Source organism: Camelus ferus, chromosome 4 (assembly GCF_009834535.1).
Source record: "Camelus ferus isolate YT-003-E chromosome 4, BCGSAC_Cfer_1.0, whole genome shotgun sequence".
NCBI classification, from domain to species: Eukaryota; Metazoa; Chordata; class Mammalia; order Artiodactyla; family Camelidae; genus Camelus; species Camelus ferus.
The window spans coordinates 69,562,354-69,588,030 of record NC_045699.1 but is presented as its reverse complement, the minus strand read 5'-3'; the positions used below and the strand labels follow the sequence as shown (position 1 = coordinate 69,588,030).

Genomic DNA, 25,677 nt, shown 5'->3' with positions numbered 1-25,677 from the left:
GAGAGCTTTGGCTAGGGGCCACTCACTTACCAGTAGGTATGCAAAAGACTGTCCAGCTCTGACGGAGCCAGCAAGGGGGACACAAAAGGGAAGGAAACATGTTTTTTTGCTTCAAAGAGCTCTTTATGTAGTGAAGACGATCTCACTGGCCTGCTTGTTTTGTTTCCCTATGAGGTTACTAGCCTCATGACATTACAGAAAACACGGAGACAAGTGGATTGTGAGTCATTATAAAATGAAAAGTACTGACATTTTGGTTTGCATCTTCCAGATTTTTTACATTTCATGTATGAAAATATATGATACACATCTTGGCACACACCCCTCCCCCCACCCCCCCATTTTGGATTATTTCTTGAAGTGGGTCTCAGAGATGGAATTACCGGGTGAAGACATGCAAACGTTTTTCATGGCTGTTGGTGCATTTTCCAGGAGGCTTTGTGCTGATGCTTATGCTCTGACCCCTGCTGGTGGCTTGGGATTTGCCTGTTTCTTTGTCTTTGGGTCAGGAGCCTGCCGGGGATCCTGCAGGAGAGGGCGAGTATACGCCCAGCTCTGTGGGCGGCAGTAACCCCACAGCGCCCTCCAGGGGCAGGCAGCAGAGGTGCAGGAACTGGGACGCCATTTTGGTTTGGTGCCCTGCTGGCGCCCAAGAAATGTAGGCTTGGAAGGCACAAGGGGAAGAGCCGTGTTCTCTGCACAGGGAAAGTGTGATTTCACCCCAGGACAGAGAGTATTTCGACTTCTTCAAACTACCCCTTTGCTCAGCGCTTTTCCACCATAAACACCAAAGTGCACATTAATGGACGGTAACTCTGTGCCAACAACCCTGGTAAGTGGCTTATGTTATCACCCGCATTTTACAGAGGAGGAAACTGTGGCCCGGAGAAGTGCCTTGCCCAAGGTAAAATTCTGGTCTTTATTTCTCCGGTTTTGGGTTTTGCAAGAGTTAGACTGCCTTTCCTTCAGTTTCTCTCTCATTCACTTAACTTCCTTTGTTTCAGACAGAAGACAGAAGCAGGGACACGCAATGTCCTCCCACAAGCTTGGCCAAACGGGCAAAGGAAGGCAGACAGACGGGGCTTCCAAGGTCTCCTAGCCGGGGGCGGGGCCTTGGGCACCTTCTCCTCATGGAAAATTACATCCTGGGACGGGTGCCCACACAGCCCTACAATTAGGGCTACAATAGTGACAGCAATGTTTGAATATATTTTCTTTCACAAGGAGGGCCACCGTGGCCCCTCCCTCAGCGCCGCAGAGCAGCATGTGTAAGCGATTAAGCCGGTTTGTTTTTTCTAGAGTGCTCGGGAGGAAGTGACATTGACATCCCTGTGGCCCGATGGCAGGGCCAGTGCCTCTGTGGGGACCCAGCTCATGGCTTTTTCTGGAGCTGGTGTTCTTGAGACCCGCCTTTCAGGCCCTAGTGGGAGCCCCCCGCCCGGTGTGACCCCATCTCTGCTGCAGGCAGCCCCAACCTGGTGATGCTTCATGGCCGCTCCCTTTGGATTGAAAATAGAAAGACCGTCGTGCCTCCATCTGAGCTCTGGAGGCTGCCGGGGGCCTGGGCGGGCTGGCCCACTCGTTCGCAACCAGTCCGTGCTTCTCAGGGAGAGAGGCCGCTCTTCCTGGCTGCCCATAAGGGCATCGTCGCTCTGGGCCCTGTGGGCCGGCCCTTCACTGGTGCAAATCCCTGGGATGGCGGGTAAGCTGCTTGTGAGGGAAGACCCTGCTCAGAGCAGGATGGCCCCAGGGCTCTTCTGGGTGGAAGGACAGGCCAGCATCTTCCCGACACCTCTACCAAGCCAGTCTTATTTCCAGGGTCTCTTCTTCCCAGGCACATCCATGTGCCTAAGACAAATCCTTGGCCCCCTGGCCTCCCCCTTCTCCCTCAGTCCATCATCTAGTCATCAACCCCTAATCCTGCTGTGCCAGGGACATCTCCCAGATCACCCACTCTGTCCCCATAGGGTCCAGGATGCTGCCCCTCTTGCCTGGACATGTGCTCCAGCCTCTGCAGGGCTCTCTGCCTCCACACAGAGCCCAAGGGGCAGGTCCCCCCAATAAGAAAATCCCCTCCGTGGTTCCCTCACTACCAGGATGATGTCCAAACATCTAGATCTGGCGACACAAGCCCCACGTGAGCTGGTCCCTGCTTCTCTCCACCTTTATCCTGCACCAGGAGGTCCAGCCCGGGAACTGTCTCCACTGGCCCAAAGAGACAGCTTCTGGCCTACCCCAGGGCCTTCACATATGCTGTTCCCTTAGCCAGAAATGCTGGTTCCCCCTCCCCTCTTTCGTGGAGTCTTCATTTTTCAGACACTTCCTCCAGGAAGTCTGCCTGGATGCCTTAGACTAGGTTTGAGGCTCGCTGTGCTTGCTGTGGCCTCTGCAGCCAGGGACCCCGTGTCAATTCTCTGCTCTCTCCTCAGAGCCCACGGGCAGAGCCTTGGCACACATCAAGTATTTCAAAATATTTGTTCAGTGAATGAATGGCAAGTAGAGTCCCAGAAATCACTTACTCAAGGCAGAGGTCAAACTGAGCAAGAAAACATGGCTCTGGCTGCACCCCATCCTCCACACTTCCCCCTGACCCCCCATAGTCCAGGGCACAGGCCTCTGTTTTTCTCTGGCCTCCACAGTCAGGCAGGCAGAGCCAGCTCCAAACATCAGCAGAATGCCCCCTCCCCCACCTCCAGCCGGAGCCTGCGTTCCCCCTCCCCTTCAGCATCGGTGCTCCATGCTCTCCTGCCCACCAGAGTCCCGACCGCCAAGAGGAAGTCACAACGTGAGCATTCCCAGGCCTGTTGACACATCTGAAGGGGGCAAAGCTCGTCCCACACAAACTGTGCTTCCACTGTGGGATTCCTAATGGAGGATGGGGAAGAATCTCAGGGCGGGGGTGATCTGGGGGAGAAGGGGAAGGGTCCTCGCCTCACTCAGGGGATAGTTGCCACACCTGCTAAAACAAAAATGGGGACTGTTCCTCGCATGAGGATTGTCACGTGGTTTTGACCTGTTCAAGATCATATAGAAAGACGTAGCCTGTGGGTGGGGGCTGGCCCTCTGGGGGTGCTTTGATGCTGGGTGAGCAGGGTAGACTAGAGAAATGGGGTCCATCTGTGGATTCCAGCAGTGCGATCGCTGTATTACTGGGAGGGACACCCCCTCGAGGGGCCGAGCCTCTTTGTGCCCTCTGGGGGGTCTGTCCTACTCCCTGGGGGCTGGTTGTGGTTACTTCCAGCAGAAATTATCTCTTAACTTCCCTGGAGGGTGTGCCCATCAGGACGGGTGGCAGGGGGCCAGGTGGAGAGGGCTGGTTTCAGACCATTCCCCTCACCCTACAGTTCTCTGCAGACCCCGCATAAGTGAGGTCATTGGCATTGGCTGGTGGCACATGTGTCCTCTGACACCCGCAGTTACCATCTGTGCAAGAGTGGGTTGGAGGACTTGGAAAAATGTCTTCTGGTGGCCTTGGCTGTTAGGACCACTGCCCTCTCCTGTGAGCCTACCTGGGACCTCCACTCTGTATCCCACTTTCTAGACCATCTGTCCAGGCTCCTCCACAGTCAAATGCCCAGAGGGGCCCCACACCTTCTGCACGCCCAGAGCAAGGGGTTTAATTCCAGCGTCTGCCCCACACACCCTTTGGCCAGTCCAGGAATCCATGGTCACCCACCTTGCCCTCTCTGCCCAGATAGGGGTGGGGTCCTGCCCAGAATCACATGGCAAGGTTTCTCCCAAACACCTGGGTGTCTTGGGGTTCCAGGGCAGGTCTCTGTCCTCCTACCCCACTCCCCACCCCTGGGGCCCTGCCGGTTGATGGAGGACTCCCTTCAGAAAGAGGCCCAGAAACGAGGGCAGCTGGCCCCCAAAGGCTGTCCCTTCACTGGGTTGATTCCCTTATCCGCCCTCTTGCAACCTTCTGGGGCTTAAATTTTTTTATTTCTTAAAGACAACAGCTTTTTGGCTTTAATACACAAAATAAATGAGGTCCTTGGTGAGCTGCTGCTCCAAGCTTCCGGCCTAACCCCTCCAAGGGTCGTGGGCTGAGGTCTCCAGCGGCCGTGAATGAGGGGCTGAGCCGGGCTCCAGGCATCTTAGCAGCCTCTTGGGCCCAGGAGTCTGGGCTGGAAAGAGGGACCAGGAGAGCCCACTCAGCTTGTCCTGGAGACAGGGGACAGGAGAAGTTCACTTTACTGCGTGTCTGCCCTCTTTTCTGTTGCTGGTAGACCAGGGAAGCCGCGGGGTCCTGGTGGGGCTGGCTGTCAGTTCACCGTGGGCACCTGGCTGTGATGCAGGCTAAACTCTTTGGCCTTGAGACGGAGGCTGGCGATGCTGTTGGCCATGTTGACCCCCGGAGTCGCAGGGCCTGAGCCTCCAGGGCTGTATGGCGGCACTGTGCTGGGGGTGACACAAGACACAAGGACATGGTGGTGTGGCTGGCAGGATGCCTGGAGCTGACCACTGCCAGCTGTCAGTCCTGGACCCCAGTCCCTGGTCCTCCTGCTTCCCCGCCTCAGCTCACTCTCCTGGGAAGCCTTCCCCTGGGGCTGCAAGGTTAGGGAGGAGTCAGAAGCTCCCACAGGTGGCCCTGGGACATGGAGCTGCCTCTATGGGTTTGTGGTCATTCCTCACTGGACCAGGAGCTTCCTGAGAGCAGGGCCTGCATTCTGTTCAGCCCCAGTGGCTGCCCTGGGCCTGGCACATAGCAGGATGGAGGTGAAATGAACACACACCTGTGTGTAAGGATACCTCTTGGTTGTTCTCCTGCCCCAGAAAAGGACAGGCAGGGAGGGAGTTGTGAGAGCTGTGAGGCTGATGTGAGCATCACTGGGACTCAGACTGCACGATCTGACCCACTGTATCTTACCTCTCGTGAGACCACAGCTCTGGCAGAGCTGCTCACACAGACTAAGGGGTGGGTGGCGCCCCCTGGAGTTGTGGGATGCAGAAACCCTACTCCCTAGCACCTCCTCTCTCTCTATTCTTACCCTGCCACCTATTTCCAGCTTTCACCAGGACAAATTTGGCTTTGGGTCCCACCAGGTTCCCAGGACAGGGAGGCCATTCTCTCAGCCCGCCCAGCCTGTTTCCCTCGGAATGGACAACACAGGATGCTGGATGCTCCTGCCGGCGGAGACATCTGCAGGTTTTCAGCTTCTTGAGGGTGACGTGGATTCTTCATTCCCTCCAGATATACCTCATCTTCTCGCCGTCCCCCACATTCACACACCCACCCACACACTCGTGTGCACTCACAGGCACACACATGCACACTATCATGTGCACACATGATGTGCATACACACACGCATGCAACCCCTACATGTGCACACTCATGAGCACACACTCACATGCTTGCCCGCCCACCCACCCCTGGGTGGACCCCAGTGCCACGCGGCCCCTAGGCACCATTCACAGCTCTCTTCAGCTCCTCAAAGGAGTCTGGGCTCTAAAACACCCCACGGGATCCCCAGGCTGCTGCCCACTCCCGACCCGAAAGGGGTTCCCGCTCTCACCTGTACGGGGATGAGGCTGTCCAGGAGAGATAATCTGGGCTCAGGGTGGTGGGCCGGGGAGCCACGGGCTGCTCGATGGCGGCCTCCTGGCTGTAGGACTTGAGCAGCGAGGCGGAGCGGTTGGCCAGCATGGCCCGCTCGTTTCGGCGGAACTTGGCCCGGCGGTTCTGAAACCAGACCTGGGAAGTGGGAAGGTATGATGAGTGGGCTGCAAAAGGGACCCAAGTCCTTTTGGATCCACTGTGCGCCTGCTCTGCCACCAACCCTGTACTGGCAGCTTCGCCTCTCTAAGCCTCGGTTTTCTCGTCTGTAAAATGGGAGTGATAAACGATGCCTGTGGCTGGGTATGTGCTGGAGGACGGGCAAGTGAACGAGTGAATAAATGAGCATTTAGCTGTTGTGCGGTTGTCATGAGCGGTGCAGGCTGAGCACTCAGCTCAGAGCTGGCCCCCAGTACGCACAGAATACTCAAACGACTTTTATTTATCAAAACCCTGGGCGCCAGGCACTGCTCTAAGCTGCAAAGATACTAACTCCTTTCATTCTCGTAAGAACGGTGTAACATGATTCTCATTCTACAAGGAGGCACCTGCGGCACAGAGAGGTTAAGTAACTTGCTCAAGGTCACACAGCTGGTAAGTGGCAGGGCTGGGATTTGAACCTCAACCCTCCTGGCCTCAGATGTCCCTGCTCTTAAACACCAAACTATGGCAGCTCCCTAACCCTGGGTGAGTGGCGGCTGCTCCACCCCGGGGGGTCCCGCGGATGGGCAGCGCTCACCTGGACGCGCGCCTCGCTGAGGTTGACGCGCCGGGCGAGCTCCTCCCGCACGAAGGCGTCGGGGTAGTGCGTGCGCTCGAACACGCGCTCCAGCGCCTGCAGCTGGCTGCTGTTGAACGTGGTGCGGTTCCGCCGCTGCTTCTTCTTCCGCTTGGCGGCGCCGCCGCGCGCGGGGCTGGGACACTCACCTGCGGAGGGGCCCGAGGGTCAGCAGGGCGGCGGGCGGCGCGCGGTGGGTGCCCGCAGCGCCCCTGCGCCCGGGGGCGGGGGTGGGGTGGCGGTGGGCAGCACTGTCACAACTCAGGCACCAGCTCAGCAATTTGCGCTGAGCGCTTTCCCTGTGTCTCCCTCTGCAGACGGGTCGTCCAGCCTGAGAGCCGGAGCACTTCCCTTTAATTCACTCCATTCACTCCTTCATCCACCCATCCATCCATCCATCCATTCTACAACACATTTTTACTGAACCCCTACTATGTGGCTGAGGCCCTGGGGACATAATGGTGAACAAAAGCAGTCAGGATCCTATTCTGTGGAGCCAGGGGACTGGTACCTGCTGCCATGAGGGACAACTAACGTGGTCAGGGAAAGCCTGGGACACCTACATGTCCTCAGCACCTGGCTTAGGCTCTGAAGCATGGTAAATCCTCCATAGTTATTTGTTGTTGAAATCTATTAATATATAAAAAAGAACAGTAAGAGTCACAGTTCTGAGAGTCCACTGCACACAGGTAGGCTTTTTAGTAGATCATTGGATGCTCACAGACATCCCATAGACAGGTGCTGTTAGCCTCATCACACCCTATTTACAGAGGGAGAAGGAAGAGGGGATGTTCAGCTACTATTTTCACATTTAGATTTAACCCCAGGGGCAGAACTGCTGAACCTTCATCCTGCAGGGCCCAGTTCATTGCCCACTCCTCCAGGGAGCCCTCCCTGACCGCCTGAGTCCAGTGAAATCCCCTCTTCTCCACCACACTCACTCAGCACTTAGACCCAACAGTGTCCTGTTCAGTACTTCTTTGTGTACCTGATTTTCTTCTTAAAAATGCATATTTTAATAACCAAGTAATGTCACTGCTTGACACAGTAACACATTCAAAGAACACAGAAAGGCATAAAGTAAAACAAGATACTCCCTTCTCCTGATTCTGCTCCCCAGCTTTACACAACTACAAATGTGCATTTAAAAAAAATTTACAAGCATTAGATCACGCTGAACACACTGGTGCTGCAACTTGCCTTTTCCTGTTTAATTTATTCCAGATACAGTTCCACCCACAGAACAAACCCAGTCCTATTTACCTGCATTATTTGCATTTCTTTCCCTATTGTATTTTCCCTCTTGCTCCCTCCCTCCACTTGTAGGAACCAATTTTAAATTAGTCTTTGGTTTATCCTCCCAGCAGTGCTTTTTACAAGTTTTTTCAAGTGTACATTTTCTCCCCTTCTATTGAAAGGTAGCAGACCGTATACTGTTGTGCACATCACTTTTTTTTTTTCTCACTGAGCAATACATCGCAGGGATTTCTCCATCCAGTGCAGAGGAGTCCTGCACGTACCTTCTCCCAGCTCCATACCATTTGTCTGTGCAAATGTACTGTGGTTTATTCAACTAAAACCGGAGCCCTATTGGATGGGCACATGGCGTGTTTCCAGTCTTTTGCAATGAAAAGAATACCACAATGAATAACCTCGTACAAACATGATTTTCTATTTCTGCCAGTGAATATTTGGGACAGATTCCTAGAAATGGGATTGCTGGGCCAGTAAGTAAAATGCTAGGTGTGGCCAAATTCCCCCATGAGGCTTCCTAGCATCGGTGAGTGGGGAGGCCTGTTTTGGCCACAGATTGGGCCAACAGAGCATATTGTCAGCCTTCTGGATTTTGGTCCATACCTTGTATTTTTGCTCCCCTAGTTACACATTCTCTTTATACATCTTATGGTCTTCACATGGTGCTGGCTGGTTGTTCAGCTGAGCATTAGAACATTCCAGGCCCAGCCATGGATACCACTCAATCCTTGCTTTTGAACAAGTTCCCACGTCTGCAGGGTTGTGTCAGTAATTTAGCCTCCAATTGAACCAACTGATTTAATTGGAGGCTAAATTGTTCCGTGAGACTGGTAAATGTTTGCGTGGAGCATATGAGGGTGTCAGGCAGGAATCAGGGATGGTGCCCGGGAAAAGATGACCTTCCAGCTGGGTTTGGACCTGTGGTTCTCAACCAAGCACAGTTTTGCCTCCAGGGGGCATCTGGCAATGTCTGGACATTTTTGATGGTCAGGACTGGAGAGGGGGTGTTACTAGGATCAAATGGGTAGAGGCTGGGATGCAGCTAAGTACACTTCAGCGCACAGGACAGGTCCCGCATCAGAGAATTACCTGGTTCACCATGTCCACAGGGCTGAGGGTCAGAGGCCCTGGTTTGGAGGGAGGACCAGGAGTTGAGGTTCAGTACTTTTCCCCTTTGGGAAGTACTGCAAACACACGAGATGTGTGTGGGGGTGGGGTAGGCGGTGGCAGGTTCTGGAACGCGGAGTGGCCCCATGCGAGCTGGCCTTGTCTCCTGGACCGACTTCAGTCTTCACTCCTCACCCCTTTCCTCCACGAAAAGGCGAAGATGGATGAGAATGTCTGGTGCCTGGGAATGTCTCTCCACCCCCTGCCCCCCATCCCCTTGAGCGGGAAGAAACCTTAAACCGAAATAACAGGGGCCGTGTGCTGAAAACCTGTGTGATCAAGAGCCTGAGAGCGGACGGAAGCTTCTGGAACACCAGTCACTGCGAGTCGATTTCCGCCCCCCTTTAGGCAATGCTGCTTGGGCACAAACCCAACGCAGGAGGCACTGCAGCCAAAAAAGGAGACTTTTTTGGGAAATTTCTGAACAATTCAAAACTGAGGGTGTTTAAATGAAAACCATTTTGCAACCTTGGCACCGCCAAGTGGGCACCGGAAGAAACAACTCTGCTTTTTGGCCAAACTGCGTGGTGCTTGGAGCTGAAACCCTCAGGCAAAGGCATTTACTCTTCCCTCCCTACTGCCAACCCCAGGCCCCATCTCCACCCCACCCCTGGCACCAGCTGGTCTCCACTGATCTGGAGGCACATCTCTCCGGGGTTCTCATCAAGGCAGCTCTGATGGGACGTACTCAACAAAAGTTGGTTTCGAGTTAGGGGTGGGGGGCAAACACTCCATATGCCTCCATCCACTGAATCCCAGCATCCACCCCATTTCACACACAGGAATACTGAGGCTCTGAGGGGCTTGCCTAAGATCACGCTGCTGGGACCGGAATCCATGTCTGTAGGAAGGCTCAGCGGGCCCAGGGTGTCAGCCTGTCTCTGTCGGGGTCACCTCCCTCATCCACCTCGCTCCCAGGGAAGGTGACACGAGGGTCTGTCACACTCTCTGTCCCAGCTCTGGGAGACGCCGTGGGGAGGGGACCATGGGGTCTCCAGGTCCATGTCATCTCACTGGTGTGGAAATAACCCCGAGTCTCCGTGGCTCTGGGAAGGGTGCCCCTGGGAGAAAGACCTCACCTCTGGGAGCTGTGAGGGACAGTGGCTTGCGAAGGTCACACCAAGTTCCTGGAGGAGCCGAGTTTAACTCGGTGCCAAGGGCGCAGCGATTGCCTGATCAGTGCTCACCGCCCTTAACATTCTTGCTTGTGTGCAACGCGCTCACACCTGAAAATAAGGATCTTCCTCCCTCAGCCCAGCCCACAGTAGGAAGATGGGTCCCTGCTGTGCCAGAGGCTGAGGAGAGGTAGCCACGGTTGAGGAAGATTCAGGCAGTGTCTTGGAGGTGACCCAGGATTCAAACCCACAGCTTTGGACTCAGCCAAGCTCTGGGGCTGGGTTCTGCTTCTCAGCAGATGTGCCGTTACCCCGAGTTCCTGACTCACCTCCTGAGAAACATATTGTGGTGGGCGTGTGTCCTTTGGGGGCTCCACACTGGAGCTTCAAGCAGTTGGAAAATAAATAAATACTAAGGCTCAGGCCAGTGAGCGCTGGGGCCCGCTCTGTCCAAGTCGGGCTGTGCCCAAAGTTGCCTTTTGTTCAGGAAAAGTTTTGCTTTCCTCTGGGACAAGAAAAGAAGGCCTGAAACCACCTCCATTTACACCGGCTGTTTAGACGCAATTGGGAGGGGCTGAATCAGGGAAGAGTAAACAGACTCAGATGAGGGAGGCAGACCGCGCTCTCTCTCTCTTAAAACCAAAATTACTTCGTCTCCGATTACGTTACGATGAAAAAAAAGTGACTGGTGCACAGTTTTCTGCCATTAAATTATTTCACACATACCATTTATTTGGCTGACTTCAGGCCAAAGACATTTAAAAACTCTGCTCTCAGCCAAGTGATCAAGTGTTCCTGGCTCTTTCCTGCACCCATGGTTTTTCTTATTCCGTGTAATTTAAGGGTCTAAATAGTCTGGAGGGAATTAACTGCAAATTCTTCCTAAGACAAATAAACCCAGCCTCTTCGTTTCTGCCTTTCTCAAGCTGTTGAGAGACACTCTCAGTTTGTTTTTGCTTCAAATAGTCAGTTTGCGCCTGACCCTGGGGCCACGGTGAGCTCCAACCCAAATAAATAACTTTTATTAATTAGCATTTATTCTGACCAAATAAGCAGCCTCCCCCACCCCAAATGTGATCTCTGCCAACACGTTCACAAAAATAAACAACAGGTCCCCAGGACCTTGATGTGGATTTAACAAATTAACACTGGGCCTTGGTCAAAGGAACTTCGAAGCTGCAGAAATATTTACAGCCAGAAAAGGCTGAGGAAGGAAGTGGAGGTTGGGGGCGTAGAGAGGCCACCCCCCTTGCCGCCAACATTCAGGTCTCTTGGTAGAGACGTGGGTTCCTCTGAAAGACCCCTGGGAGAAGGGCCCAGACAGGAATTCTGGAAACTGTGTCCTTAGTGGCTGTTCAGACTCAAATGCCACTAGAGACCTGAGGAACAGTCTCATTGCCTCAGGGAGTGGTTAAGGATTTCAGGGGTCCCAGTTTAGGACCTCAGATTAGCCCCAGCTATCCTGCAGAGTGGCCCTGGGTAAAGAATTTATCCCGCCCCAGCCTCAGGAATCTCACTGAGGAACCACCTCATATAACCCTCATAGCAGTCCAACCCGGGTGCTCTTAGCCTGATTTTACAGATGAGGAAACTGAGGCACAGGGGGTTAAGGAAGCCACACGCCAAAGCCACGTGGCTAGTAAAGGCCAGAGCTGGGATTTAAACCTGCAGATTGGCACCAAGCCCTGGGCTCTTAACCATCTTGGCACAAGGCAGCCGGCCCTAAAGGCCCCCCAGGTCCTCATGCAGTGGGAGCCTGAGGGCGTCTCCAGGGGCTTAGGTTGTGTGAGTCAGCCAGGAGGAGGGATACTGAAGGCAGCAGGAGCATTTCTGGAGCTGGAGTCCCTGGCACGCAGGCCAGGGGGAGGAGAGGGGCATGTGGGTTGCCCAGCCTGTGAGACCTGTGAGGGCAGAGCCAGGGTCAGGCCTGGCACCAAGTGTGTCACCAACATAGGAAGGAAGAGAGGAAGGACGGACAGAAGGGAGAAGGAAGAGGAAACATGGACCCAGGAGCCCTCTGAAGAAGGGTGTCTGGGCATCCCCTAGGCCCATCCCAGCCAGAATCTCAAGCAAGGGGCCAAGAGCCAGTTTCATGTCTGAACAGGTGGGCCTTAGTCCTGGGCACTCAGGGACCAGGGCTAAGGCACAAAGGAGGGGTGAGACCACACAGGTGGACTTACCAGCATCACCTCCCTGAAGGCTCCCAGCAACCTCAAGAATGGAGGCAGATTCATCTCTGTCTTACAGAGGAGAAGATGGAGGGAGGACCAGAGAGGGGCTAGGACCTACCCAGGGTCACACAGCGAGTGAAAGTCCACCCCCTAGGCCCTTTCTTTTCTCATGACACCCCTGGTAGCCACTTGGCAGGGATAACAGAAGGAGGAGGTAGCCCCGCCCCCAGCCTAGCCCTGCGCAAATCTGACAGTGAGCATGATGGAAGGATGGGGCTTTTCTCTTAAGGGTTTTCTGACTCTATCTATTGGATGGGGCCACCCAGGCCCCTGGGGTAGGCAGCGCCAAGACAGGGGGCCTCAGGCAGTCTCAGGGCTGCTGTCCCAAGTTCACAGCCTCCCTGAGGCTAGTGTTCACATCAGACATACACATCCTCTCCCTTGTGGACTCCTGCCCATTCCATTCCTGAGCTTGCAACATCCCCTTCTCCACTTCCCTGGATGACCTTCAAGTGTCAGCAGAATGCTGCCTCCTCCAGGAAGCCATCCCAGATCCCATCACACTGTAGGGTAAATGTAGGGTCATTTGTCTGGCAGGGACTGGAACTTACTGTTTTCTGTCTCCCTGGGGCCCTTCACAGGGCCTGGCCCACGGTAAATTCTCCACAAATATTTGTTGAGTGTTGAGTGAATGAATGAACAGATAACAAATGAATAGGGAGGCATTGGGAGAGTGGGGGAAGACTTCAGAGCCTGCCCCTGTCCTGGGCTGTCTCCAGGGTCCAGATTCTTCTTTGCGGAGCCACAAAGGCCTGGCCAGTGCTGAGTTATGAGAGCCTATGTCACAGGGCAGGATGGAGTGGCTGAGGGCGGCGGGGTGGGGGAGTCAGCCACTGACACCCACTGTCCAGCCAAGGATGTTTCACCTCATTAATTCTGAACAAAAACCCAAGGTGCTGATACGTTTTTATAGCTATCAGTCTGGAGAAAGATACAATATCTCAGGAAGGAAGAGGAGGAAGGGAAAACACAGTGGGGCCCAAGGAGTTAGGTCCCCTGGGACCCCATCCATGCCCCCATGGCCTTACAGGCCCTCAGATAGCCTGTGAACCTGGCGTCATGGGCCACCCCAGCCTGGGGTGCTGTGCCCTTACCCGCTCCCAGCCCAAGGGCTATGAGGAGGCCTCAGCAGATTTGGGCTGACCCTGGAGTCTGGAGGAGGCTGGGGGAGGCTCCTATATGGCATCTCAAGACCTCGGCAGAGCCCTAGAGGCAGCTGCAATGCATCTGGGTGTCCCTGGGGTCTAGAACCTCTCCCATACAGGCACTGAGGACATGGCATGTGGCATACACTTCCATCGGGCCAACAGACCCCCCCACCAAGAAACCCCAGTGAAAGGGCCGGTATGTCAAGGGGACTTGCCTTACCAAGCAGCATGAGCGCCTGCCACCTCAGGGCCTTTGCGCATGCTGTTCCCTCTGGCTGACACACTGCACCCCTTTTGCCTGGCTAACGCTTCCCAGCCTTTAATCTCAGACTAAATGCCCTGCCCCGAGGGTCTTTCCCAGCCCCCAAACCAGAACAGATCTCCTTATTACAGGCTCCTGGGCCCTCTTCCTCTCCCATACATCTGTAATTAAGTCATTCTTCTGTTTTGGTTATCTGCTTCATGCTTGTCTCTTCCATTCAACTCTAAGCTCTAGGACGGCAAGGAATGGGTTTGCCTTGTCACTGCTGTATCCCCAGGACTGGGCAAGCAGTTTGGCTTAAAAATATTTCTGAATGAATGATTATATAAATGAAGAAAGGCCTCATTCCAAAAAAAGAATGAGAAATCTCAACTCCCAAAGCCAGTTACCTTCCCCCTCAAAAGGGCCAGACAGTGGTTTCTTAGATGGGACACTAAAAGCACAAGCAATTAAAGAAAAAAAAAGATACATCAGACTTCATCAAATTAAAAACTTCTGTGAACATCATCAAGGAAGACGACAAGGCACAGAATGGGAAAACTATTTACAGATTATTAATTTGATGAGGACGCTTGTATTTAGAAAATAATTAAGAACTTTTATAACTCAACAATAAAAAGACAAATAACCCAATTTTTAAAATGAGCAAATGATCTGAATAGACTCTTCTCCAAAGAAGACAGACAAATGACCAGTACATGAAGAGATGAAGAAGCACATGAAGAGATGCTCAGGATCATTAGCCATCAGGGAAAGGCAAAGCAAAACCATGAGGGGATTCCACTTCCCACCCCGTGGGATGGCCAGAATCAAAAGACAGATAATAACAAGTGGTGACAAGAATGTGTGGAGAAATCGAAACTCTCCCGTCCTGCTAGGAGGAACGTAAAATGGTGCAGCCACTTTGGAAAACAGTCTGGCAGCTCCTCAAAATGTTAAAAACAGAGTTAGCCTACGACCCAGCCGTTCCACTGCTAGTCATATACTCAAGAGAAATGAAAACATATGTCCACACAAAACCTCGTATATGAATGAATGTTCATAGCAGCATTACTCATAACAGCCCAAAGGGGGAAGCCCTTCAACTGATGAGTGGATAAACCAAATGTCGTGTATCCATAGGATGGAATATTATTCGACCATGAAGAGAAATAAATTGTGCTGGTCCAGGCCACAACATGGATGATCTTTGAAAACATTACGCTGAGTCAAAGAAGACAGTGCCAGTCACAAAAGGGCACATGATGTATGATTCCACTTACATGAACAGTTCAGAAAAGGCAGATCTATAGAGACAGAAAATAGATGAGTGGTTGCTGGGGGCTGGGGGAGGGTGCTGGGGAGATTGGAGGGTGAGGACTAAAGGGTTCAGGGTTTCTTTCTGGGGTGATTAAAATGTCCTAAAATTGTGGTGATGCCTGCACAACTGATTATACTAAAAAATCACTGGACTGTACACTTGAAATGAGTGAGTTGTGAGCTATATGAGTTACATGTCAATCAAGCTGTCATAAAAGAAGAACACAGAAAAGGGGAGGGGGCAGAGGGAAACACTGGGATTGGCCGAGAATGGCAAGGAAAGGAGGTCCCCTGAATGTTTGGGGGGATGCAGGGAGGGAGTGACAGGGAGTGGAGGGTGGAGTGACTAAGGCCCACAGAGTGGCTCAGTACTGCCAGAGGAGCCTCAAAGCCACGCTGGGTCAGGGGCTCTGGGGAGACTCTCAGTAAGACAGAATCCACAAGGCGGGGTTCTTGGGACCGAATGTCTCCATGCGGGGGCTGCTGCAGCAGGATGGGGGAGGCCCAAACTTCTTTGGAGACCCAGGATCCTCTGAAAAATGGGATCATTGGACCTAAGTGGGGGGCAGGGACAAAGCTACAGGGCAGAGAACATTTGTGTCCAGTCTCAGGCACAGAAAAGGGCGTGAGGTCAAAGGCCAGATACAGCTGACCATCTCAAAGACTCTGGCGTCCCCGGATCCTCCCCCCAGGCCCCCCAGGCCGCTGGGTCTGGGGCTGATCACCTCTCACCTCAACACTCCAGGAGCCAGGGGCTCACGTCTGTGGTCAGCCCAGTCTTCTCTACTCCTGAGACCCCAAAACCGAGCTCCAGAAAGTGGGGGCACGTGGCTGGAGTGGAGGTGCAGGGGTGAGTGTGGGTTGGGGAGTCATTCAGAAGGAAAAAGAGCAGTCCTTTGCTCAAAATTTGGTCTAGGAAGGGGGTTAGTGTCTGTCCCGTCTGGTTTTAATCTAAGGTCGGTGGCCAAATGCCAGATTTATTGTAAAACCTACATTTTAATAAGGGGCTGGTATCTGGAGGAAAGAAAGCTCATTAACCATTTCCAGACCAGGGTGAAGTTGCCACTCCAGGCTCAGTGTGGGGTTTCCTCTCCCAGCTCTGAGCTCCTGGGTCTCTCAAAGCCTGCGCAGCCAGCATCTGCTGGGAGTCAAGGCAAGGGCTGGTGGCCAGGAGCAGAAATGGCCCAATTTTGTGCAGCTTGGTTCTGAAACAAAGCTGCAAGAGGCTCTGGGATCTCAAGCCTGTTACACTTGTCTTCTCAGTCCTCAGACCTGAAGGGACCTTACTTTACAGATCATCTGTCAAAGCCCCTTGTTTTTGCTAATGAGGAAACTGAGGCACAGGATGGGGCAGTGACTTAGCCAAGGGCTCCCAGCAAGGCAGGGGGACCCTAAGTTCTGCCCACTGACGTCCAACTCCTGAGAACACACATTTTCCTCCTTCCTGCCTCCTCCCGGTTCCTGGGTTCCCAGGGGGCCGGATGCAGGAGTCAGAGTGATGAGTGCATCCCTGACACAGCAAGCGGGCACGGTTGGCAGGGGGCGGGGCGAAGCAGCAGCCCACTTAGCCAATGGCTGCCTCCCCTGAGCATCTGAGATTGAGGAAAATGACCCCCTGTGTGTCCTTAGTCCAGAGAGTTCTCCTCTTGGGCCCTGGGTTTCACCACCTGTGCACTGGGGCAAAAGCAGTATCTGTGCCTCCCTCTCAGGGTGGCAGAAAGGATGGAAGAGCCCAGGGCTTTCCTAAGAACACGCTAAACGCCATGGGCTACCAAGATGCCTACTATTTTTCCAGAATGAAACCTAGGTCCTGGCTCATTGGTTCCTCCCCTATTTCGATCATAAATCTCTTGAGAAATCTGAGGAATTCGATGGACCTTTCCCCAGAAAAACACAGGTGCACACAGAAGTTTGCGTGTAACCCAGGGTGGGGGGCGGGTCAGGTCACAGGCTCCCTGAATCATGTCCACAGATCCCATACTGAAAAGTCAGCTTGATGGAAAGTCAGCTTTTCCGCCCCAGAGGAACCCGCCTCTCTGCCTCTGTTTCACCTTGGGGTCCCCTGGCCAGCTCCCCACCCCAGACAGCAGCTGAGACAAAGGCAGTGCCTGTCACCCCTCTTCTAAGGCTTCCGGGACCTCCCTTGACCCTGGCTCTGAGGCAATGCTGCACTCCCAGAGAGGCTGACCTTTAAAGCATCACTGCAGATTTTTATGACCCATCTGTGAGTTCCAGGCACGCTGGAAAATGTGAGTTTGAGGCTCAACTCAGTGAAGCTCCAGGCTGTCTTGAGTGTCTGCTGCTCCGCTCACCGCAGTGTGGGCGTGTGGTAAGGCCAGGACTCCCACTTCCCATCCTTTTTTATTTTTTTATTTTTTGGCTTCCATTTACTAAACTTTTATGCTGTGCCTGGCACTGGGTTACAAAGCCTGACTTCTCCAATATGGACGGCACTGTTATTAAGCCTTGTTCTCCATCAGGGACAGTGAGGTTCAGACAGGTGAAGCAGCTGACCCAGGTCACACAGCCAGGCAGTGATGAGGCAGGGGCTTCTGTCCAGGTTGTTTGTCCCCAAATGGCTGGCATCTGGCAGTGGAAGCTGCCCTCCTTAACCATTTCCAGACCAGGGTGAAGTTGCCCCCAAGGACCCAGTGTGAGGTTTTCTCTCCCACTTAAGAGCTCCCAGGACTCTCAAAGCCTGCAGCCAGCACCTGCTGGGAGTCAGAGAGAGGCTTGATGGCTGGGTGCAGAGACCATTTCAACTCCCTGTGACTTCGCCGGCCACCCCTCTCTACTTGAGCAAATCTGAGCACTCTGCCCACACCCACCCATCATGCTCTTGGGTGCTGGTGCCCTTAAGGCTGACGATCCCCTGCTGTGTGCCAGCGGGATGGGTGCCTGTCTGTGTCCCAGCTGCCACAGGCCTCACTGGCAGGATGCACTCATAGCCTGGGCACAGAGCCATCTGTGACATCTCTAACTGGTCCCAGGCACACCCTCAAATGACAGCCAACCCGGACACTAGAAAGTTCTCTGTTACAGTGAGCCATAATCTTTCTCCATGTGGGCCCCCCAAGTTTATGCTTTGAGCGAGGGGCAGCACAGGGGACTCTTCCCCAGGGCCACCTTGCTAACATTTGAAGGCAGCCTTTCCAATGCCTCCACTGGAACTCTGAGAGCCTGCGCCACACCCTCACTGCCCTGGTGGCCCCCAGCGGAGGGGCTGATACCAGGTCTTCCAGATTTCTCAAAGGGGTGTCCACTGACAACTTGCTTCGAAACTCCGTGGGAAGCTCATTAGAATGGGACATTCCCATCCCATCCTGGGGGATTCTGATCCAGCAAGCCCAGGTCCGGAGTCTGCAGCACCGTCTCCCTCGCCCACAAGGTTAGGAACCATGGGCTTCCGTGAAGCCAGCAGAGTGACATGGCACAATGTGAAAAGTGCCGATCCACCCTCCAGCTCTGCGCTGGCCAGTACGGCAGCCACTGGCCACACGGAGCCATCTCCAGTCCAACTGACATTGATTAAAATGAAATAAAAACATAAATCCTGTTCTTCAGTTACAGTAGCCACATTTCAAGGACTCAACAGCCACATGTGGCTAGTGGCTACCATGCTGAATAGCACAGAGTGGGAATATTTTCCTCATTACAGAAATTTGTATCAGAGCTGTTCTCGATATTCCATTTTTTCTCCTCCTCCTCCTTCTAAAGGAGAGGAACAACAACAAAGACCAGCACTGAAGGACGTTTGAAAGAAGAAAAATCATCCCCAAATCCCACCATGCCAGCATATCTGTTTAATTTTTGGCAGACTTTTTGGCCCATGTCCACAGGTCTCCAGCTCACACATGAGTCCACGTATGGTGTGCATGAATATCATTTCCCTTTTTGGATGGCGCACCAAGAGGCCAGGAGGAAGATCGGACACACCCAGGGACAACATGTATGGTTGAGCAGGTTGTGCACTGCACAACTCCAGGGGCAGCATTCCCTATAGATTAGAGTGTGACTGGTGCCCACTATAGTTATGCAGTTGACAACCTGCTCAATGATACCTCTCTTTCCTGGAAATAGCTGCATTCAAGTCCTGGCTTCACCACACACCAGCTATGTGAGCTCTCTGGGCTAGTGGCTTTGCCTTTCTGAGGCTGGGTTTTCCCACTGTAAATGGGGACAGCAGTACCTAAAGTGCTTAGACAACGTCTGGCACCTGGTAAGCACTCAAGTAACATTAGTTATTATGTGGGTAACTGTTATAACCTCACCATTTTATACAGCACATTCAGTATGACAATGCGGGTAAAGTGTTTCTTGCTGTGGGCGGCATGGAGCAGGGCTGAGCGTGTGGTGGTTAATGCTCACTTAATCTCCACCCACACCCCACCTACTTCAGCAGAAGTTCTTATGACCTCGTCCTCCTCTCTGCCAGGACTTCCTGGGCTCCTTCTTACCACCAAGTCAGTCAGAACAGGCTGCCCCACAAAAGCATAAAAGGTGATTCATCCAGCATATTACAAATTAGACTCTGGAGTTCACCTGCTCAGGTTCAAATCCCAGCTTCACTGCTGTGTGACCCTGAGAAACTTACCACTTTTCTGTGCTTCTGTTTTCCCACCTAGAAAATGGAGATAATATCTCCCTTCTAGGGTTTTTGTGGAGGTTAAGTGAGTTATCATATGTAAAGTTCTTAAAACAGTGCCTGGGACATGGTCTTTCATGGATGCTTCCAGAGAAGCTGGGTTAGACCAGGCAGGAAGCTTTGCCACAGTCACAGACCAAACTTGCCTCATTATTATCAGTGTCTGGCACGTAGTAGGTGGTCAATAAATACTGAACAAATAAACATATGATTGAATGAATGGAACTTGGGTCCCAAAGAGGAGGTAATCCCAATTCTCTGTTCACCCAATCACATGAAGACTTTTGTGCACTATAGACTGGGTAAACTGTTACAAGTTTCCCACCTTCTTGATCTTCCTATTGGCAGAAACAAATTTACTTTTTTTTTTTTCAATTTAGGGGCCAGAACATGACCCAGAGAAATCCCCTCCCAAAGGGAAAAGCTTCAGTCCGGTGCTCAAGGCCAGAGGAATGGGGCATCATTCTTCTTATAGGGGCAGGGACAGAGGAGGAGGCTCCTGGGCTGGAGCCACATCTGCTGAGTCTGCTCGGAAGGGAAGGGATGGACAGACTGGACTGGAGGGGCAGGTGGCTGTCTGCCCTGACCCCCTCTCCAACTGGGTCCACTCGCACCTCCACTTTCCTAAAGGTTGGGAATGAACCGCCTCGTACCTTGAGTCTCCAGACAGAGGGGATTTGATCCCAAGCCCAAAGTTTTGTCTCCAGAGCCCAACAGCCTGGATTGGAATCCCCCCTCCTCCACTTCCTGGCTCTGTGACCTTGAGGCTATCATTACTCCTCCTGGGCCTCAGCTTCCTTGTGAAGAGGGCATGTGATGGTTCCCACAGGATGGCGGTGATGTGAGAGGCAGCCTCCACCCCAGCACTGACAAGCAGCCAGCACTCTGGCCGCCTAGGTCCCAGCCCTCTCCATCCTGAGTCCCTAGAGGCGGCGCAGGCATCTACGGGAGGGAGGGTTGATGTTTATGGAGCTGACAGCCCCTTCCCCTACTCAGCATCTCAGTGCCTCATTTCCAGAACAAGGAAGGCCAGCAAGGCTGGGAAAACCCAGTCTTTCCACATATCTTCAAAGGTTTTCTATGCAACACTCTTCTGGAAAGCACGGGGAAGAACTGCAAACCAAGGAGACTGCCCCAAGCCCAAAGGCCCTGGGTGAGGCCATCTCCTCGGCAGCCAGAGTGGGCTGGTCCAGCCTGACAGCTTCGCCCTGTCCTACGCCTCCTCTCTGCTCTCAATGAGGCCTCCATCTAGTGGTACCAAAGCAGCGCCTTTCCACACACCCCGCTTCCCATCTTCCTAACCTCTTGAGCTGGAATTCGCAGCTGCCAGGGCCTGGGAGCCCATCTACTGAGACCTGGGTACTCCAGAGGCCCAGCTCCGTTGCTCACTTTACAGGACCCCAGAGGAGGCCCAGAGGGGATGCAGAGGACCCCAAGGCTGTCAGGCGTGGAGGTGGGGCAAGCTGCTCAGCAGCAACCAGGGCTGGGGACCATCCTGCGGTTGACAGCAGATGCGGTGCCAAATCAGGACAGGCCTCAGCGAAATCCTTCTATTTCCCTTCCCCCCACCCCCATGGGTGAAAAGCCCACTTCAGAACTCAGGCGTTTAAAAGCCGCCAACCCCTACATTTCCTTTGCCCCATTTTCTGCTCCCCGCCGCACCCCCCCCCTCATGTTGGCATTTCTCGGTAAGGCCCCAGCTCCTTCATCTTAGGGGAAGCTCTGACTCAGAACCTTAAAAAATCTTACACACAAACTTAAGAAAACAAACTTGGGGGGGCGCGGCGGGAAGAGTCCCTGGCCCTTGTAAGGGGCGTGGAGGGGCTGGGCTTTCCAAGAGAGGTCCTTCCCTCCGAGGGACCAGACCCGCGGGCTCGGCGGACCCCACCCAGGAGAGCCCAGCGTCCCGGGGTCACTTTCCCATCTGGGCCGCGCTCGGTCGGCGCTGGCCGGGGCCGGGGCGGGGGGTCGCTCTTCCGCACGCGCAGGTGGGGGGTCGGCCCCGAAACCCAGGGGGTGCCCGGCCCGGCGCGCCAGCCGCCGCCTGCCCCGCCCGGCCATGTGCACGCCAGCCCGTGCGTGCGAGCGCGCCGCGCCGGTGGCGGCCAGAGCGGCGCCGCGGCACATCTGGTTCCAGGCGAGCCCCTGGCGCCTGCCTCGCCGCAGACCCGCGGCCCAGACACACAGACGTTAATAGATCGGCGCGCCCAGCCCAGCCCCGCGCGGCCCGCGCCCGCTGCCGCCAAGCTGCTCGGTGCGAGTGCGAGGCGGCCGCCCGCGCGGGAGGGTGGGCGCGGTCGGAGGGGTGGGCGCGCGGCGGGCGGGGCGGGCGCGCCCGCCCCACCTCCCCCCTTCCTGCCGCCCTCCTTTCCTCCCTTTCCGACGCCTCCCTCCCTCCCCCCAATCCCCCAGGCTCCGCTAGGCCCCGGATTGGAGCTTGCAATGGTCTTTCCATCCTGGGAAACCGTCACGGAAATCGAACCCCAGTTAGTAACAGAGGCAGTCCCTGCTTGCCTGGCGCGTACCACGGGCCCAGGACTGGACCGGGCACCGCCCTGGCTCCTCTCCGCACAAGAACCCTGGGCGACAGGTATGCGGCCGCCATCGCCGGTTCCCATTTCACAGCTGGGGAGACTAGCTGCAGATGTCACTCGCCCAAGATCGCACAGCGCGAAGGCAACAGCAAAGCTGGCACTCAGCTAGGCTGGGACTCCAGCCCCTACGGAGTCTGGGCTCCTTCCTCAATTCCTAACGCACACACTTGGGACCCAAGGCCTCCCAAAGTTGGAAGCAACACGTACCTTCACCGGGGACGCCCCTCCTCTTTCTCAGAGAACCTCTCCTCAGCTGCACCCCTGGTCCCTTAGCTGAGGTCCTGTGACCCAAGCACCTGGAGGCAGTGAGGCTTCCAGGGGACTCCAGGGAATCTGGGTAGATGAATTCCCTTGGCAAGGTTCCCAGATGGCTGCTTATTCTGAATTGCACCCCACATCAAACCCTGAACTTGGAAGCTACACCCCAGGCCCACTCTTGCTTCTGAGAGAGCTGCTCCGTTGTAGAAGGCTATTTCTTTGGGTTTTTTTTTTTTTTTTTTGGTGTTTTGTTTTGTTTTGTTTTGTTTTGTTTTTGTTTTATTATTCAAGGCTGCATGACGTTTCGCTTCTGAAAGGGGGCTATGATCTTTAGAAACAGCCCCTTACCAGATCAAAGGGTCAGTCCGGGTGGGCCAAAGGGCTGCGGTGGGAGGAGGTGGGTTTTGTCTTCCATTTTTTAAAAAAAATTTATTTCTTTGTTTGTTTGTGTATTTTAGCCATGGCCTTTAGCCCCTAAGGACTAAGCACATATGCTCTCAAAGCGCAAGTCATGTGTTGGCTCCAGGTTAAGTTTTAGTACCCCCTCCACAGAGGGGACTTTTTAAAGGGCCAGGGCCCACATCAGAATCTGCACTCACCCTTAAAGTGGGAGAAGAGCCTTTCTCTGAGATGCTTCCATGAGGGAGAAGGAGTCTAGCTCAGAACTTTCCCACCAATACGCTCTGAATTCACTTGGGGGGCTTATTAACTCAGGCTGTCAGAAATTCTGGGTTTTAGAACAAAACCACACTTTTAGAGTTCCCAGGCTGAAGGTATTAAGCCCTGTAATGGCCACTGCGGACATGCCCAGGCATTGGAAACCAACAGTCTTTTTCACTCTCCAGCCAAGTCCCAGGTAAATGTTCTGGGGTGGTGGGGCCCCTGTCCTCCCCGCCCCCACCCCAAAGAGGTGGGGGTCTGGGGAAGAGCAGCCTGCTGCAGGAAGGGGAGGCTCAAGCAAACTGGGGTCCCCTGACTCAGCTCCCAGCTCTCAGCCCCCTACGGCGGTAAGAATGGGCCTTTCCCAGCCTGGGATGGGGTGAAGTCCAGGCCACTGGCTGGGACTAACCGGCACTGGCTCAGGTGTGTGACAACCAAAGCAAACAGGCACACTGGTCAAGGGGAGCCTGGAGTGACAGTGAATTTGGAGGGAAGCCGATTCTGCGAGGCATCTGCCACTTCCGCGTCCTGTCTGTCTGCCAGGGCAGGTTCTCGTGGTACTAGAGAGGGCTTGTGGCGATTTCTGCTCACAGAACTCTCCTTGCCTTTCCTCCCCTCTCACTACCCTCCCCCCCCCCCCCCCCCCGTCACCTCCTGCTGATTGCAGGTACCCTGTCTACATGCCAGGGCTGGCGGTGGGGGAGGGAGTCCTGGAACTTCCAGAACAGCCCTGATCTCCCCAAGGCCCGTAAGACACTGAACCTTCCAGGCCAAAGGCCTGGCCCAGCCACGAGGCCTTTGCTTGACGCCCACGGCCACATGCAGACACCACAGGGGTTATCGTGATCTGAACAAGGCTCCCGCAGCTGCCCTCCGCAGAGTCCCCATGTGCCAGACACTTTATACACCTGACTTTGTAGAATCCTTACAGCTGTAATGTTAAGAAGCAGACACCATCAACCCATCAGACAGAGGAGGACACAAGATCTGAAAGGTCTAGTAACTTCTCTACAGTCACACAGCCTATTGGCGGAAGAGCTGGGACTCGCCCACACTCTGATGCACCAGACTCCAGCACCTGAGCTCCTAACCACTGAAGCACACTGTCTCCTGTTGAGAAGGTTCCTGCTGAGCACAGGTAAGTCTGTGCTCAGCTCCTCCCAGGCAGCATCCTGTACAGAGAGTCAGAAGCACAAGTGGCCTTAGAGAGCACTCAGATCAGGGCTGGCTCACGGTGTCAATATCCCTGTCATTCAGAATAATAGCCCGGTAATAGCTGCTTGGAACACTGTTAAGGAGGATTCTGAGAAGCGCTGGTTGATTAGTTCTGTCTGCCATGGGCTCAGGAAGGGGAGTCTGACAAGGAGGCAAATATTTGTCAATCCTACCCCTGGTTCCGATGTCCTCATTCTACAGATCTGAAGATGGAGCCCAGAGAGGAGGTGTGACTTGCTCAAGGGCACAGAGAAAGTTCTGGGAGGGGACATGGGCTTCGGTCCCTGCTCAGGGCTATTTCCACCTCAAGGGACAGTGTCACATGTGCCACCATCTCACTACCCCTTGTCCCCTGACACATTCATTTTGGGAAGTTCCATGTAGACCACAGAAATACACTTGAAGAGAGCTATGCTAGTTCTGCCTCTTTAAGGAAATTAATGAGTAGCAACCTGGTGTTGTCAGGAGGCAAACCCTTGTCCAGGGCCTTGGTGATACAGGAAGAATGATCCAACCTCCTTCAACATTTAAAAAACAGGGACAATAAGGGACATAATGTACAACATGATAAATATAATTAACACTGCTGTATGCTACTCATGAAAGTGAAGAGAGTAAATCCTAGGAGTTCTCATCATATGAAAAAAATTTCCATTTCTTTAATTTGGTAGCTGTACGAGGTGATGGATGTTCATTAAACTTACTGTGATAATCCTTTCATGATGTATGTCAGTCAGGTCATTATGCTGTGCACCTTAAACTTATGCAGTGCTGTGTGTGCGTTACGTCTCAGTAAAACTAGAAGAAAAAAACTGGGGACAACATTCTACCCCTTGCACAGAAATACCACATTGCTAGGTTTTGCCCCAAGAGAATAGGCTTTTTTTTTTTTTAAGGCTATCTACCGTGGGAAAAGTTCTTTTACGAAATTAAATTATAAACAACCAGATTAAAAAAATTGGCCAAGACCTTAACAGACACCTCACCAAAGAAGATATACAGACGGCAAATAAGCACATGAAAAGATGCTCCACATCATATGTCATCAGGGAAATGCAAGTGAAAACAACAGCAAAACACCGTCACCCACCTACTGGAATTGCCAAGATCTGGAACACTGACAACACCCAGTGCTGGGGAGGATGTGGAGAAACAGGAAGTCTTCATTCGTTGCTGGTGGGAATGCAAGATGATACATCCATGTTGGAAGATAGTCTGGTTTACTAAACTAAACCAACTCTTACCGTACCATCTAGCAAGCATACTTCTTGGTATTTACCGGAAGGAGCTGGAAACTTATGTCTACATGAAAAGTTACACGTGGAGTTCACAGCATCTTTATTCGTAACTGCCAAAACTCGGCAGCAACCAAGATGTCCTTCATGATGAATGAAGGTGAGTGGATAAGTAAACGGTGGTACATCCAGACAATGAAATATTATTCAACAGTAAAAAGAAATGAACTATAAAGCCATTCGAGGACGTGAAGGAA

The 25,677-nt window shown here is 53.4% G+C and overlaps 1 protein-coding gene across 1 annotated transcript in view; it reads right to left on the bottom strand.

Moving 5' to 3' along the window:
- Window positions 1-3,923: 3,923 nt before the first annotated feature.
- The window catches only part of PRRX2 (paired related homeobox 2), a 42,704-nt gene continuing 20,950 nt past the window's right edge, over window positions 3,924-25,677 (bottom strand). Inside the window, exons 2-4 of the mRNA XM_032478628.1 lie at window positions 6,299-6,486; window positions 5,519-5,697; window positions 3,924-4,401 (exon numbers count right to left, since the gene is read on the bottom strand). Of these exons, the coding sequence (XP_032334519.1) occupies window positions 4,266-4,401; window positions 5,519-5,697; window positions 6,299-6,486 (503 nt within the window). The 3' untranslated portion in view covers window positions 3,924-4,265. The remainder of the gene's footprint in view (window positions 4,402-5,518; window positions 5,698-6,298; window positions 6,487-25,677) is intronic.